At 39.5% G+C, this 15,395-nt stretch overlaps 1 protein-coding gene across 4 annotated transcripts in view; it reads right to left on the reverse strand.

The window, feature by feature from the left end:
- The window catches only part of ZNF532 (zinc finger protein 532), a 34,413-nt gene that overhangs the window by 10,861 nt on the left and 8,157 nt on the right, over positions 1–15,395 (reverse strand). For all 4 annotated transcript variants that reach the window (XM_030468055.1, XM_030468059.1, XM_030468056.1 and 1 more), the window contains 3 exons: positions 11,404–13,757; positions 4,969–5,150; positions 1,929–2,105 (listed from right to left, as the gene is read on the reverse strand). In XM_030468055.1, the coding sequence (XP_030323915.1) occupies positions 1,929–2,105; positions 4,969–5,150; positions 11,404–13,737 (2,693 nt within the window). In that variant the 5' untranslated portion in view covers positions 13,738–13,757. The remainder of the gene's footprint in view (positions 1–1,928; positions 2,106–4,968; positions 5,151–11,403; positions 13,758–15,395) is intronic.

The following is a 15,395-nucleotide window of genomic DNA, read 5'->3' on the forward strand; positions in this document are numbered from 1 at the left end:
TAATGCTCTGGAGCTAAGTGATGGTATTTCCCTGTTTGGAACTTATAAGCCTTTAAAAACCTGTTTGTGGAAGGAATGTAGACACCACTGAAACCACGGCTACCCATCTCAGAGTGTATGCAACTCTTGCAGTCAGCCACCTAAATCTCCCAATCTGACAGGCAATATTCCAATAAAATTGTAACAAAAGCTATTTATGTTTTAGTAGCTGTGCAACTAGTAAAGCAATGCATCTATTAATATAATTTCAAAAGTGCTTTAGAAGTAGATATACTAATTAACAAAGAACTAGGTAAGTACTGGACACTAAAAGCCTAGTCTCTGAAAATCAGTATGATAGCCACAATTCTGTATTACAAAATCCTAGGAAAGTTATTTAACAATTTGAAAATAGCTGTATTTTTAGAAGATCCTTGTCAAGTGTCTGTCCAAAAGACAAAAAAACAGGGAAACCAGAAAGATAAATCTCTGATCCAAATGATTTTACAATGAAAAGTATAGTTGAAATTGCATTCTAGGAAATTATTTACTTGATACTTTGCTTATTCGTATGTTTGATTGCATCAATAATGATTTCCCTGGCAACTCAAGGTGAGCCACAAGATTAGCCATTCAAACTGCTACTGCTTGCTACTGCTATACTTAATGTATACATCTGTAAATTCTAAATAATTATATTCTTTCAGAAATATCACACTTTTTAAGTTGGAAAGTGAATGAAAGGAAAGATATAGATAGGAATATCTAGTATCCAAAAAGATAGGAATAGCCATGAAGTCTCAGCATCTTAGCACTGTCCCTATGAAGTTACACTCTTTACTGAAAAAAAAGAAAACCACATATAAGCTGTTTTTCCATAAAACCCATGTACCATCTTTGGTACTCTACAGGAGAGAGCTTCACAGAGCCAAAAGACATGACAACCATCGATTTCCCTACATTAAGATAATCTGATTCCATCCTTTGGAAAATCACTGCACATAAACTTCATTTTTCATACAGCACATAGTTCACAGCCTCTGTTCCACATAGCCACGTGTAATGCAATTGCACATCACATGGTGCCAGGGAGTGCCCGGGGCAGGCAGCCATATACCCACCCTGTCCTGTTCCCCTAACCAGGGGGCTTAGCCCCCACAGAGCCCCCTGGGCCTGGCCCCAGCCCCTGGCAGGAGACAGCTCACCCGACCTCCCCGGCGCCCAGGACCTGGGCCTTCTCCTCTGCCCTGCCTGCAAGAACCAGGCACCTAGCTTGGCCATGCCCAGAGGGAGGGCTGAGACCAACCTCTGAAGGTCAGATGTCTTCTACACACACCATGACAACCAAAAGCTTTGCATTTCCAAGCAGAGAAGGCTGCTGTACCCGTCTTTAAATTTGTTCCAAAATTTTTACTTCAGAAGAACAAGAATCTAACTGAGATTCTGTGGTCACACCTGTAGTGCCACACAACTGCATTACATTCCTCCTTTTCAGTCATGGATTTGTTTAGCTTTCCAAACCTATGCCAGCTGCATGCACTACAGGCACTGGGTGACACCATACAGATAAACCAGCAGCAGCACACTGGTCCCATGTGAATGTCTTTCCCCAATGGTCAGTGCTGGCCAAGAGCTAAACAGATTACAAAATAAGCACAGGCAACACACTCTCTGCCTGCCCAAATTGTTTTTGTAGTTACTGTAGTGTGCAAGGTTTGAAGAACTGCTGTTGCTACGTTCACAGAAATTTAACCTCTGCCAAATAAATCACCAGTTAAAACCTCATTTAAAATGTTACATCGAGTTACAGGTCACCAACAGGGTAATCAACTGTTGGCTGTACAGAAGGTACAGGCAGGCTGTACTTCAGGCTGTCAGCACAGGACAGAATGCAATTCCACAAGTCAATGAAAGGCAGGCAAGTGCAGTAGAAGAGGAATTCTGCTTACTTTGGTTCGCCTATCTTGATACCCGGGTGCTGTGTGTAGGCGTGGGAGTGCGTGCTGGGAGCAGATTTGAACGCCATGGGACAGATGGGACACTTGTAAAAGACTTCACAGTGAGAACCTTGAATATGGGACTTGAGTGCTGCCACGTCAGAGTACACAACATTGCAGTGCACACAGCTGCAAAGAGAGCGGAGGAGAGTCAGTTCAGCCCAGCCCAAAGCAGCACTGAAAGAAATGGAATCAACACTTATTTTCAAGCAAGTGGAAGAGATAAACATAGATATATACAACCAGACAAAACTACGTTATTCTGTCAATTTCAACAACCCAGTAAGAATCAAGATCAATAGAGATTTGCATACCAGAAAGTAGGAAAAAAAGAATTCTCCCAAATTTAATTTGAACATCTAAGAGACAGAAGGGCAGAACATGTGTTTATGTCATTACAACAAAATAGGTAGAAGGGTCAACAAAGGAATATTCTATTGATTATCAAAAGAATGCTTAAATCCTCTGCAAATTTGTAGAGATTTTACAAAATGTATTTTTATTGCATGCAGTGGATTGTACAAGCTATGACACAGTGATTTAGAAACTACCACCAAAATGGAAAACCAGTTAAGAAAACATTCCCACCAGTTCCCTTGTTTAGATTCAGTGAAGACATACTGGTAACAATTTGTTTGGACAGGTCATCAAATCAGTACATGAATTTACAGAGAGTAATAATTTAAACTGAGGACAACTAAATTGAATCTCTACAATCAAATCAGTCTACCAGATTGGAATTCCAGAAATATTTTTCAAAAACATACTTCTGCTGTGCTGAAAATTTGTGAATTTTCCGCATCTATTTTAAAATGAAATTATTAAAAAGTTAGTATTAGCACATAAGAATCTCTATATACAATGCTCTCTTCTAGTGCCATACATCTCCACTACCACATGCTACATCTAAGTCCAAGAACATACTTCAACAAGCAATTACTAACTAACTGTCAAATGAACATATTTCTTACTAGTATTTTGCAGTAAGAGTTTTGCAATCTCAACACAGAAGGCCTTTCCCCTCCCAAAATTTTAATTTTGGCATCTATCATGGTAGTGTCCTTGTTGTCATATAAACATAAAATCATTTTTGATACTTTTAAAATGCTCTGATAAGAACAATAAAGTGGGAAATAGTTATATACTGCATTCAGGAGTCCCATTTTCCTTTTAAATGGGATTTTACCTTTGAATTTTATGAAATGTCATCCTTTTTTCTCTGAGCACTTAATTTACATTCTTAATATTATTAATCAAGTTTATCCTTATCTATTCTCTGCATACCAATGCATTTCTTAAAGTAAAGAGTCCATGTCTTTTTTTGATCCATTAAGATCATCTCTACTTATACAGAGATGAACATTTCTTCACAGCAGTAACAAAGCCTGATCCTCTTTAACAGACCTACAGTGTCACTTAAGGTGTCACCTCACCGGAGTTGGGTCGCATCTGTTGCCTCCCTTTCCCACCCTTTTTGACTTTACTCTATAGTGATGCAACATAATGGATGACCCTCAGCACCCACCATTGTACATTAAAACAGTCCTTAGGGACCAAGCCTTCATTCTTGGACTGCTCTAAAGCTTTCATATTTTCATCTTGGAAGAATGCAAATAAACTTCAGGTTGACTGATTTCAGACATCTAGCCTGAATCACTGAATCAAACTGAATTCTTCCAGAGTTTCTTTGGAAAGGCAGGACAGGTTCTGCTGCTCCTCAGGTGAATGCACCATGGTGATAAGGAGATGCTAAGGAGGCTGATTTTCCCAGATACTTCTTTTCTTTGCCTGGATATTTCTAATTTACTCTCACCACATACAGCAATTCTGTCTAGTGAAACATGTTTACAAGACACCTTGAAAAGTTTAGATTCACAGTGAAACATTTATAATCCTTCTGATGTTACTGGTGCAGCCCAGGAGTCCCTGAAGATGATTCTGAGCACAAATTCAAGAGAGACAGACTAGACAGAAGGAGAGTGGAGGCAGCAGATGAAAGACATGTAGGATGAGACAGACCACTGCTCGGGATAAAAGAATCAAAGAGCAGAACCCAAAGTAACAAGCTGAGAGCTGTGTCAGGCCATGAATTCAGTCTGAACACTGACTGCCACAGCGGGTGGTTTGATGCTGTAAAAAAGCTCTCTTCCCTTAGTGGAAGGTTTCACACCCTAGCAAATGAACTTGTGGCACATTAGGGGGAAGAAGCTGCCTACTGGTAAGATTTCAAATCACTCTTCTCCAGCCAGGCAGGATGAAGTGGAAATGTTTCAGGAGTGGTGGGCAAAGCTCAGCTGTACGGGTTCCTCTTCTGATCTCTGGCTGTGCTGCCTACTGTTCAGTGCAAGTAAAATTCTAAGATAAAATGATTTTTCAAGTTTTTCAAAGCTTCACATTTCCATCAAGTGCCTTCAATTCCTGTTTCTCATAAGCTGCCATTACAGGGTAACATAAGAATAAAAGGGAAACTTGAGAGTGACAAAAAAGAACCAAAAGACCAGGCTATTTGATTGAGGAACGTAGCTTTCATGTGATGCAACACTGAGGAATCCTGACCTTCCACAGGAAAAAGAGCAACTGGATAATACATTCTGGCAGTAAATACCAAAAATTACTGTTTTACTAGAGAGAACAATCTAGAATTCAATGTTTTGAAAAAGCTCAAAAGGTTTTTTTAAGAACCTGAAGTTAAGAAAATACATACTAATTCTCTAGATCTTGTAAACTGTGAAGTCCTGAATCTGACATTTAAGGGGCTGGGTGAGAGTAGCCAATATTCTCATGTAATAACACACAAAAGTAGATGCTCAAAACAAAGCAGAATCCTAATGTGGTATTTATTAAAAAATTTGTAGTACTAATAGCACTGTTGCCATGACAACCATAAACCCATGAAGCTGTAGTCTACAAACAATGCTTATGAAAATGGAAAATTACTCTTAAAAGCATAAATTACACATAAATTGACAACAAAAGTAATCATTATACTGACCGAAAACCAACTCTTCGGGTATAATGCAGGCAGTTCTTAGTGACATGAGTCTGGAAGTGGACAGATCTGCAGATTGCTCCACATTCAGGACACGTGTATGGAGATTTATGCTGATGAATTCTCTGGTGTGATGCAAAACTGCACTGGTTAGGAAGCAGCATCTGGCAGATATTGCATGTCTTCTAAACGATAAACCAAAATAGATGAAACAAAAGGTTTGGTTCAGCTATACATAACGTCTTGTGTCAAACACTGTAATATATCATATAAAAGCTTAAATGCTACGACTGATGTGAACCAAAAGTAGGCAAGCATTACATGCAGGCCCTGCTTATAGCTCTTGTAGGCAGAGCTGGCAGATATTGGCAACCAGACATAGTGGCATTCCGGGCCATCCTGGCACAACAAAGCTCTTTCTCATACACCACTGACCATGGGACACACAGGTTGGTTTATATATATTTTACTCAGGTGCCTCACAGTATTTCCTTACCGGTGCAAGTGGCCTAACTACAACCTAAGAACCAAGCTTTATGGTTTTAACTTGGTGCACCATGTGAAGAAAAAACCCAAACCCTCCAAATATACTACCTTAATTTTCTCTGATCCTTGCCTCCTGATGTATTCTTATGGCAATATCTATTATACCAAAAAAAATGGAATATTATCTGTCAGAAAGTGCACAGATGATTCCAAATTCTATTTCTCAGGATAGAATGTATCAGGATTGTATCAAGATACTGTGCATTTGAGTAAGAACTAGAGATGTACGAAATATTTACAAAGCTTTTCTTTGCAGGGCAACCTGTAATATGTAGCAGTAACTTCCTAAGTTAATTCTTTCCTCATACTGTGTTAAACAAAAATAATTCTGAAAAAATAAATCTTTGACTATATGCTGACCATAATCCAAGTATGAAACACTGAAACTCTTTGGGTGCTGTGTGCCATTCCTGGGATGAAATGCAAATGATGCAACCCAGTTGAAAAACAGGCTTAATTTTGCTCACAGTTGTTTTCTATCACTGGAGGGCACAAAGAGCCAAACTTGTAAAAGCATTCCAGAAAATGTTTCATTTCCAGTAATACTAAATACTAAATTCCCCAAGCAGAAAGCTGACTGGGGCTAAGCTTCTGTTTAACTTCAACCATGGCATCTGCTTCACTGACTTCAGCAGAAATGCTGATGGTCTCAAGACTATCAAGTACAAGACCTTGCAGTACTTTATGTCCACTTCTTCTGATTTTGCTTTGAAAAGCTTTTCAAGCTATTGCTATTATTATTATTTCCTATGACTTGAAATTTACAAATCTCCCCAGGGACTGAAAAAGACTTAAAAACAAAAACAAGACTCCTTCTTCATGACCTGGCTATTTTTTAATACAAGATCTGTGTATTTTTAGGAATGTTACCATAAGAGTCTTGCAAATGTAGTGATGTGTACATTCTGCAAGAATATAGAACAAAGCAAGATCTCCAGAGCTGCACTGTACATTTTTTTTTACTAACCTATGTGTGAAGAAATCCCAGAAAAAATAATTAAGGAATAAGCCCCTTCCTCACGGCAAAACTTTCTTACTAAAACACAGGTGCTTCACAAAAAGTAACCCCCTTCTTCCAGCTTAGGTGAGTGTCTTTACAATACCTTTTGAAAACAGTAAGCTCCAGATCATGTTATAGCAGAATCAAAGCCACCATTGTAGAAGAACTAGTAAAGTGTTAGAAATAGCCTTCACAGGAGTCTGACTTACTAGCACGGGCAACTATGCCAGTAAAAAATGGCCTGTTCTCATTTAATCAACAGGAGAGAGACACTAACTCCTCCAAAGATGGAAGGAAAAAACTTTTATGGTCACTGCAAAAAAAGGTTGTTTTTTTTCCCCTAATAAAACACTGTTTACTACAAAGGTCCAAAGTAACTTAACTGCCTTAGAACTTTTACAATATTACTGATATTATAAGAAAAAAACATTTTTTTTTATGGCAATCTGTACACTCCATTTTTATTATTTTTACAAAACAGCTTAATCTAAATGACCTTTTTTTTTTTTTTTGAGGGTGCATGCAAATACTTTGTTTCTCGTTTTAAAAAACAATAGTTTTAACTAGAAATGTTAACATGAAATATCTTGTGGTCACAGACACAGAAGCAAGAAGTGTGTTTTCATATGGGTCACTTCCAGTGTTTGCTTTGTGAACGTGGTGGCCTGATCGGTCTGAATGCAGTCTCCACACAAACAGTTCTCAAATGTCCTGACAACAGCAAGATGGCAAAATGCAAAGCATTATTAAAATAGAGGAAGTTAAGCAAAGAAAATCTACCATTACTCAGCATTAGCACAACTGCCAGGCTGCACGCTCATCAGGCACTGCCCTTGCAGAAGGCTTTGCCAGAGGTTAACTACCTGCAGGGGTTTCAAACTCTCACCCAGGGGAGACCTTTGTGACACAGCAAGTCTGAAGTTGCACTCAGACATCTATCAGTACCTCTTTGAAATGCCAAGTATTTGTCCTCAACTGAAAACCAGCCCTGACTGGACAGCTGACTCAGGCCTCCAGCAGTGACCAGAGCTGGCTGGGCTGTCACCTTTGTCTTCAGCTCAGGCTCAGAGGCAAAATACTGACTAACCACAACTCGACTTAAAACCTGCTTGCCATACTCACTTGGCTTCAGTACCACTCCTAAAACCTATCTTCTGCCCTCTATGTGTTGTTAATAAGCAGCAATAAAATACTGGAAAATCTGGGGCATTATTTGATCTCATCAGAAAACAGCAAAACAGAACAGAATCCCCAGGGTTCCCAGAATCCTTCCCAAGCCTTTGCAGCACCAGAGGAAGCCACGATGCTTAACGTTTAATTGTAACCCATTCCAGTAGAATAAGAAGAATCTACTGTGAAATTCTGAAATTCAACAGGTTTGCTTACCATTTTTATTTTGGGCTTAAGGTAGCATGAATTTCCTTTCTCTCATTCCAACCCATACCAAAATAAAACAGTTTGTGAAAATCATCACCTGCCTGTGTTTAAAGCCAAAGTTTCAGAAAAAAATAAAAGGTTAGGAGAAATATGGTGGAGATGGAAAATAAAGATACACAAGAGCTATGAGTATGAAGGGAAATGAGCTATGTAGTTTCCATGGGAGCTATAAAGTTATATCTGTAAATGAATGAACGTTAACATTAATGAGCCAAGGGTTTTGGGTTTTTTTCCCTCCAGTAGGTAGATGAGGGAAACCCATTGGTGAGTGGTCCTATTCCTTTTAACAGGAATATTAATGAAAGTAAAATATTACAGAAAGGTAACAACTTTATACGGAACACTATTTAATTGGTAGGGCTGTTTTACTGTTATTTTAAAAGCAACATTCTACTGTCATAACGGGAGTTCAAGCAGTATCAGCTCCTCACTGCTCAGACTCACTGAAAACATAAAACTGTATGATTTTCATTTCAAGAGCAACTAGGTGGGCACTACCAAGAATGGTAAGCCGCAAATAACAGCTTTCCTATTATTTGTTTGCAAAATCCAAATGCTTCTTTTTATTATCTCTTCCTTCCAAAGCTATAATATACATTTCATCTAACTTTTCTATCTCCTTCCCTCTCCAAAATAATGGTAGTGTACAACAAAAAGCCAGAGCCAAGCAAGAATGAAAACAGAAGTCAGAGTATTTATACTGAGGACAGTCAGACACTGGAATGGTCTCCCAGGGGAAGTGGTGGATTCCCCCTCTTTGTCAAGTTTTAAATCTCAGCTCAACAGGGTGACAAGACATTTCACATAGACAATTATATGAGGGGTTGGTCCTTGAGGTCCCTTCCAGCCAGACATTCTGTGATTCTCTGATTCTATTTCTCGTCCAAGCTTTTCAAGGAGTATCATATAATAAAAAAGCCCTGAAATGTTTATTAATGAATGCCTATACAGAGTCTTTCTTCAGCAAACTCTACCTTTGCAGCAATGTCTACCTTTGGACAAAAAATGGACAGAAAGGTAACAAAATGAAAGCAGGATGTATTGCTCTCACTAAAGCAACTGTTCAGTTTTTCCATGCTGGGCATTTCAATATAGCTACAACGCTACAGTATGTAATAAAATACAACTTAAATAAAAACCAGCAGAGAAACTGAAACTGCTGCTTGATATATGAAAAGGATTAAGAAAAATATTACTTTTAAAGGGGGTATTTCAACAAAACATTTAAAACTAGATTTATTAAGAGTTTTCTTTTAAAATGGAGTAACATCAAAATAGTTTATATTCCTTCTGTGCTTTGCATCCAGAAGGCTTATCTGTTGTTTCTAAATTAAAATCTGGAGCCCATCCCTAGTAGGACTAGGCAGGCATTAAAGCTCTTTATAGAGGAAGTTTCCAACAGATGACACAAACATGGTGACGGGTGGGAGGCAATGCTGTTTTCTGGACCTTCATCAGCTTTCCTCCCTGACCAGCACTACCTGCATAACTGTACTTATCTTTCCACCTAACTGCAGTGCTGCAGCTATGTTGTGACATTCTATGAAGATCTTGGTTGCTTTCCTGTAGGTAAATCACCAGGGTAAACAGCATCTGACAGGGAGCAAACGGGACACGCACAGGGAGCAAACTCAGCAGCAACAGGGCAAAAGGACCAAACAGAGGTAGCAGGAAAGGGCAAAAGATGTTTCTACACATCTGTTCAGTTTGCCTATCTGTACAAAAATGCCCCCCACAGAAAGACAGTACATAATTGTTTTGTCTTCGCATTTTTTTTCTATTTTAAATTTATTTTATCCTTACCTCACCCTCCCAAACTGTTCTCAGTACATTTGCCTGTCTCTCATCCACTTCCCTTATCTTAGTGCCTTCCTATGGCTTGATTTTACAGAACCAGGAACAAGAGGGCTTTCACAATGACTCCTGGATCTTGTAATTCTGAATGATAACTAACGAACCTATTATGGAAAAAAAAAGATCAATCTAACGCAAATGAGCACCAGCAAAGGGGTTAACTAAGAAATGATGACTGAGTATGAAGTAACTCAAGAGCTGGTCAGAATAAACGCATGGTCAGCCATTAGACACTGTTCAAAGCTGCAGAAAGAATATTTTCTGCCAACTTCTTGATGATAAGAAGTTTTAGGTAGCCACACCTGCAGTATCTTACAAGCAGAATCTCACATGGCATTTCTGTGTGAATCCAGGGACATTCAGCCTAAGTCCACTAGCCAGTTAGTAAAGGAGGAGCTGAGGTAGAGCCACACAATCCTTGTAGACAAGACTATTTCCAGATTCAGATCTCTTCACAATACTATCTGTAGTGGTAGACACAGCATAGCTGCTTCATGGCCACAACACAGGTCTTAATTTTAGTAAACAGATTCTGACAGGAACGTGTCTACTCTTCCATGACTACTGCATTTCCTCTCTTAACTGCAGGACTAACAACCTGTACAGTTGCTGTGCAGTTCCCAGGAATATTCCTGGGGCATTCCTGTCTTGATCAGTCTGAGCATGTTTGCAGGTTTTCAGCTTCCCACACATCAAGAAGCTGTAACACCCAAACTCAACTGAATGCTTTGAAACACACCAGAATCCCTTTTAATTGGCACGCCCCAACAGAAATCCAACTACATAATTTGATTAACAATCTCAGCTCTTAGAGGATTATAAAATACATCGCACACTGATTAAGATTATCTTTTATTGAATGATGTGTTTCTTTCAGATCAGGCCACATACATTAGTAAGGAATTTTTAAATGGTTTGTAAGATTAACTCTTCAGCAGTTTTAAGAGGAAAGGAAAACCAACACAAATAAACAAATGGTCACACAGCAAGAAATGCATGCTAGTGAACACCACTTTTCACCTCTGTTTGAGAAAGACCTGAAGCAAACAGCATGTGTACCCTTCTAATAGAATCAGTGTGCCATTTATTCATTGCCTGCAGTCCCTGCAGGTCAGAGGGATGCCTAGCTCACCTATGGTGCTATGCAAAAATAATAAAAACTGAAGACAAATCAAGAATGAATCGCTTGAAACTATGATTCAGATTTAATAGGTGGGCTGTTAATGAGGGTGCCAATTAAGTGGATTCCACAGGATACTCAAATTCCAAAGCACAGAAAGAATGATTAAAAATTCTTAGTAAAGACCATTCATTTCAGTACTAAAATGTTCAGCTGCAAGAAAACTAATGCTAAATTTTGACATGTACAGTGTGAATTTCAGACTTCAGGGTTTTAAAAAAGCTAAAACCCCCTCTTATTTAAAAATGCTGACTTTCACTATATATGTGCTTGCAAGATATTTTGTGGATTTTGTTTATACTTTTAATCATGGAGATTCAGATAATTAACAGCTAAACGAAAGTAAAAACATATCCATAGATGCTTTTATATCTATATCCATATAGATGAAACATTGGAATGTAAACATATGATACTCTACTTGTCCACTTGTGTCTGCAGCCTGCTGGAAGTGAGTTGCAAGAGATGTCTCATCTTGGAAAACTTCATTGCACTCCAGACACTTTAGGCTATGTCTACAGAGTTTGGATGGATCTTCATCCAGGGGCATGGCTGGAATGACAGGTGAGCTTGCTGGGGCTGATATGACTGTCCCAGTTATGCCAGACTGTATCTTTGTTACAGTATGTGTGCCAGCTCCCACAGGGCTCTGAAGCATAGAGGCAGCAGTATTGCTTGAAGGAGATGCTATCATTTGATCTGCTGGGACTGGTTTTAAAATCAGGTGTGAACACTGCATGACAACTCCTTTTTCCTTGTGCCCACGAGCATGGGAAAGAAGGCTGCATTTATTGTAGAAAACTAAATTCTTTGTGCAATGATTACACGTCACTTCAATCCTCACGCTCCTCCGGTCATAGTGCTGGGTCAGGCTCTTCTCCAGAGCAAACGAATCTCCACACTCCAAGCACTTGTAACCTCTTGTTGGCAATGTTATTCCGGCATTGGCAGGGGGACAGAGGTTTGGTATGTAAACTGGTACAGGGTTGACACTGCTCAGCACCTTATTGAATGCTTCCACGACAGAACTTTGCAGAGATGACACCACCTGCACTCGAGACACTTTTTTGGAAGGCTGTGAGGCTGCTGCAGAAATTATTGCCTGCTTGATTTGTTGCTGAGGTTTGGTTAGCACTTGGCGGAGTTCAGAGGTGGTTTGAGCACCTTGAGGCAGAAGGTTAAGGTTGGCGAGATGGACTGTCTTTGGCACGAGTTTAGCACTGGCAAGGCTGGATGCTGGCACCACAACAGTCTGCTGCTGTATGGCATTGGCAGCTTTGATGATGGCACTGCTGGCACTCTGCACTGAGGCAGCAGATATGACAGTGGCTTTCACTGTCGTGTTGTTAGCAAGCTTCAAATTAATCACTTGTGAACCTGCTGTTTTAACTGCTGAAACAGGGAGAAATGCAGTAGCCACGGGCTTGATAGTGACCTGTTTTGGTGCAAGTTCTGCAGGTGCATTGGTGACAACTGTGGACTGGAGAGGAGCTCTAGGCGGAGAAGAAAGAACAGCAGCAGAAGTTGGCGAGGACAGGAGAGATGTCATGGAAGTCACCATAGGAGCAGTCTGCTCTGGCTTTTTACCAGAGTCCAAATCAGCTTCTGGCAACACTCTAGTAACAGTTCTCTTGATCTCCCCTGAAGAAGTCTTGATGGTTTTTATGCGAACTTTAGGAATTGCTGGTGTTGACCCTGCAGGAGAAGATGGAGACCCTTTGCTACTGTTTTCACTTGACACACTTCTGGGACTATCCGGTGGTTTAATAGATGGCTTTTTAGCACCATCAATGAGACTCTGAGCTTCAGGTGATTTTTCAATAGCCCGAGGACTTTCACTTATGTCTTTTGGTAATGGAGAAGATTCTCCTGAATTAGACTGTAAATCTTTACTCGTATCTGTAGCTGCCTTTTTAGCACTCAGTGCTGCAATTGCAGCAATGCATGAAGAAAGCTTTGCTGAAGACTTTGCTTTGGACTGTGAAATGCTGCCGAGATTTGTTTCACTTTTTTCAGCACTCAGTTTTCCATCAAGTACCCTGTTTTCAAGAAGCTTCTCGGAATTCTCTTTTAGCAATTTGTCCTCATTTTTTCTAACTTTAAAAGGCTCATAGACACTTAAATTGATGGAGTTTGTCTCTGTCTCTCGTTTAGCAACTCTATTTTTATCTATACTACTTGAAATTTGGATGCTAGACTTAATCAGGTTCTCCCCTCCAAGTGCCTTCAGTTTGTCATACTCCTGCTGGGATACAGATCCTGCCAAGACATTTGCTCTGAAATTTGCACGCATCTCCTCTTTATCTGGAGGGTCATCCACCTCTATTTTTTCATCATCATCAAATTCTTCAGCACTCGATATTGGGCTAAACTGGTTGAAAGCTGAGTCCTTCAGTGCAGTCTCAGAAGCTGACCCATCATCTTTAAGTGACTTCCCTTCATCTTTACTGTAACCATCAAGTGCCGATGATGTCAGAAAGCCATTATGCAAGCCATTGCCTGTGGAATGGTGGCCATCCTTGTCCACTCCTTCAGAAGAATCAATAGAACGCACATTTTTCACAATGACGCTCACACCGACATCAGAGGATGATGGGGCATGAGAATCTTCATCCGTGTGAGCATTTTGTTTTATGTGGCTTTCATGCTCATCATGTCCAGATTCAATAGCTGCTTTTGGATCAACCATGTCTGGTATGTCAAAGGCTGCAAGAAGGTCATCGAAATCTGGGGTCTTCATATCCCCCATGGTCATGTATTTGATTGTAAGCAAATCTGTAAAACAAGCAGAAAGTCATGATCTCAGTAAAGCACAGCTTGACACAAAATAAGTGTATGTTCACATACCCCATGCAAAGCACCTCTGAAGTAGTATTTTCAGAAATTCCCCATCATAGAACAGTGTTCAAGTGCAAGTGTCCATTCCAGTTATTACAACAAGAGCTATAGCAATTCTGTGAAAGAGCCACTATTACTAAGCAGGTATCTAAGAAATACAAAAATACATGCACACATAAATATCAAAATTGCAATCAAAAGTTCTTATAAGAATTACATGGAAAAGATTCCCGAGACCAAAGCATATCAATCCATGTAAAACCACATGAAGCCTTACCTGAAGTTTTCCACTATTCCAGACACTAATTATTTGCACTCTGATTGTACATCTGTCCATAGGTTTCTTTTTACAGTTGTCATATACACTCAAAAAGAAGTAGAAAGTCTTCCCAGTCTAAAACGTCCTCTAATTACATAAGCTGGAGTTTAATTAACATCTAGCCACAGCAATGAATTATGTAAAGGCCAACGTACACAGTGTGTTTAAGAGAGAAACAGTGCAGCAGAGGAGGTGCATTTGTCCTTTTCTGAAAAACTTGGTTATGATAATTCCAAAATGGGCTATTATCTCAAAAGAATCCAGAGCTCTGCAGAGCTAAGATTATAAATTTATCCACAGAGAGCACAGCACATGAAGCTGCAACTGTCTTTCAAGTGTATGCAGAAGGAATAACTCCTGTGCTTTACCAGAGCATGGGATGGAATGGTTTCTCCTATGTTTCTTCTACCCAGAATTACTGCTGCCCTCGGGAATGCCCTCCCATTTTTCAAACTTTTCAAGAGACCTAAGTTAAACAAGAAGGGACAAAAGACATGGCCAGGCAAAGTTGTAACCTGGACATTTCATTCATCTTTTCCTTGCTATTCTATTCTATTTTAAGAGTCAGTATATAAACTATGTTTATACCACAACTTCCAGGACTCTGAAGCCAAACTTCTGCATTTTCTTTCTCTAAAAATCTTCCAGTAACTCCTTCCCTGAAAGGGTAAATCTCGGCCTTTTATCCAAGATCAAAATCAACTGACACCTTGGCTGCCAGACAAGCTGTTAGTCTGTTCCTCCTCTGAGGCATCATGATGCCCATAAATGCTTCAGAACAGGAAAGGAGGCAAGCTCCTGCTTCCCTCAGAAATTTGGATCCTCCTGGAACTGGAATTTCTTTGAAATCTGCTTTAAAGTGATAAGCAAAGCTCAGTGTCTCCAAAGACACACAAAGGTGTCAAAACTTTGTCTGAAATTAGGTTATTTTCATTGTTAGCTTCTAAGTAAGAGAATTAAAATTCACCTCAAAACAGAGGAATGCTAATTTAAAGCATGTATTATGAAGAACAATGGGATTGATGATACAATAAACAGCCCTGATTTTCAGGGCTACTCATATAAAGACTCATATAAAGATTTATTATCTATCCAAAGTATTCAGATGTCTCCCCTTGTAACACTGATCTTCTTTTCCTACTGTAACATATACCCTAAGAGCAGGCAAACATCAGCCAAATACGCAGATTATAAGCAGTCTGTCATTGATTCAACATAACTTTGTAATTATGATTAACCCTTCTGATTATTTACTC

The sequence above is a fragment of the Calypte anna genome, chromosome Z (genome assembly GCF_003957555.1).
Source record: "Calypte anna isolate BGI_N300 chromosome Z, bCalAnn1_v1.p, whole genome shotgun sequence".
In the NCBI taxonomy this organism is placed as follows: Eukaryota; Metazoa; Chordata; class Aves; order Apodiformes; family Trochilidae; genus Calypte; species Calypte anna.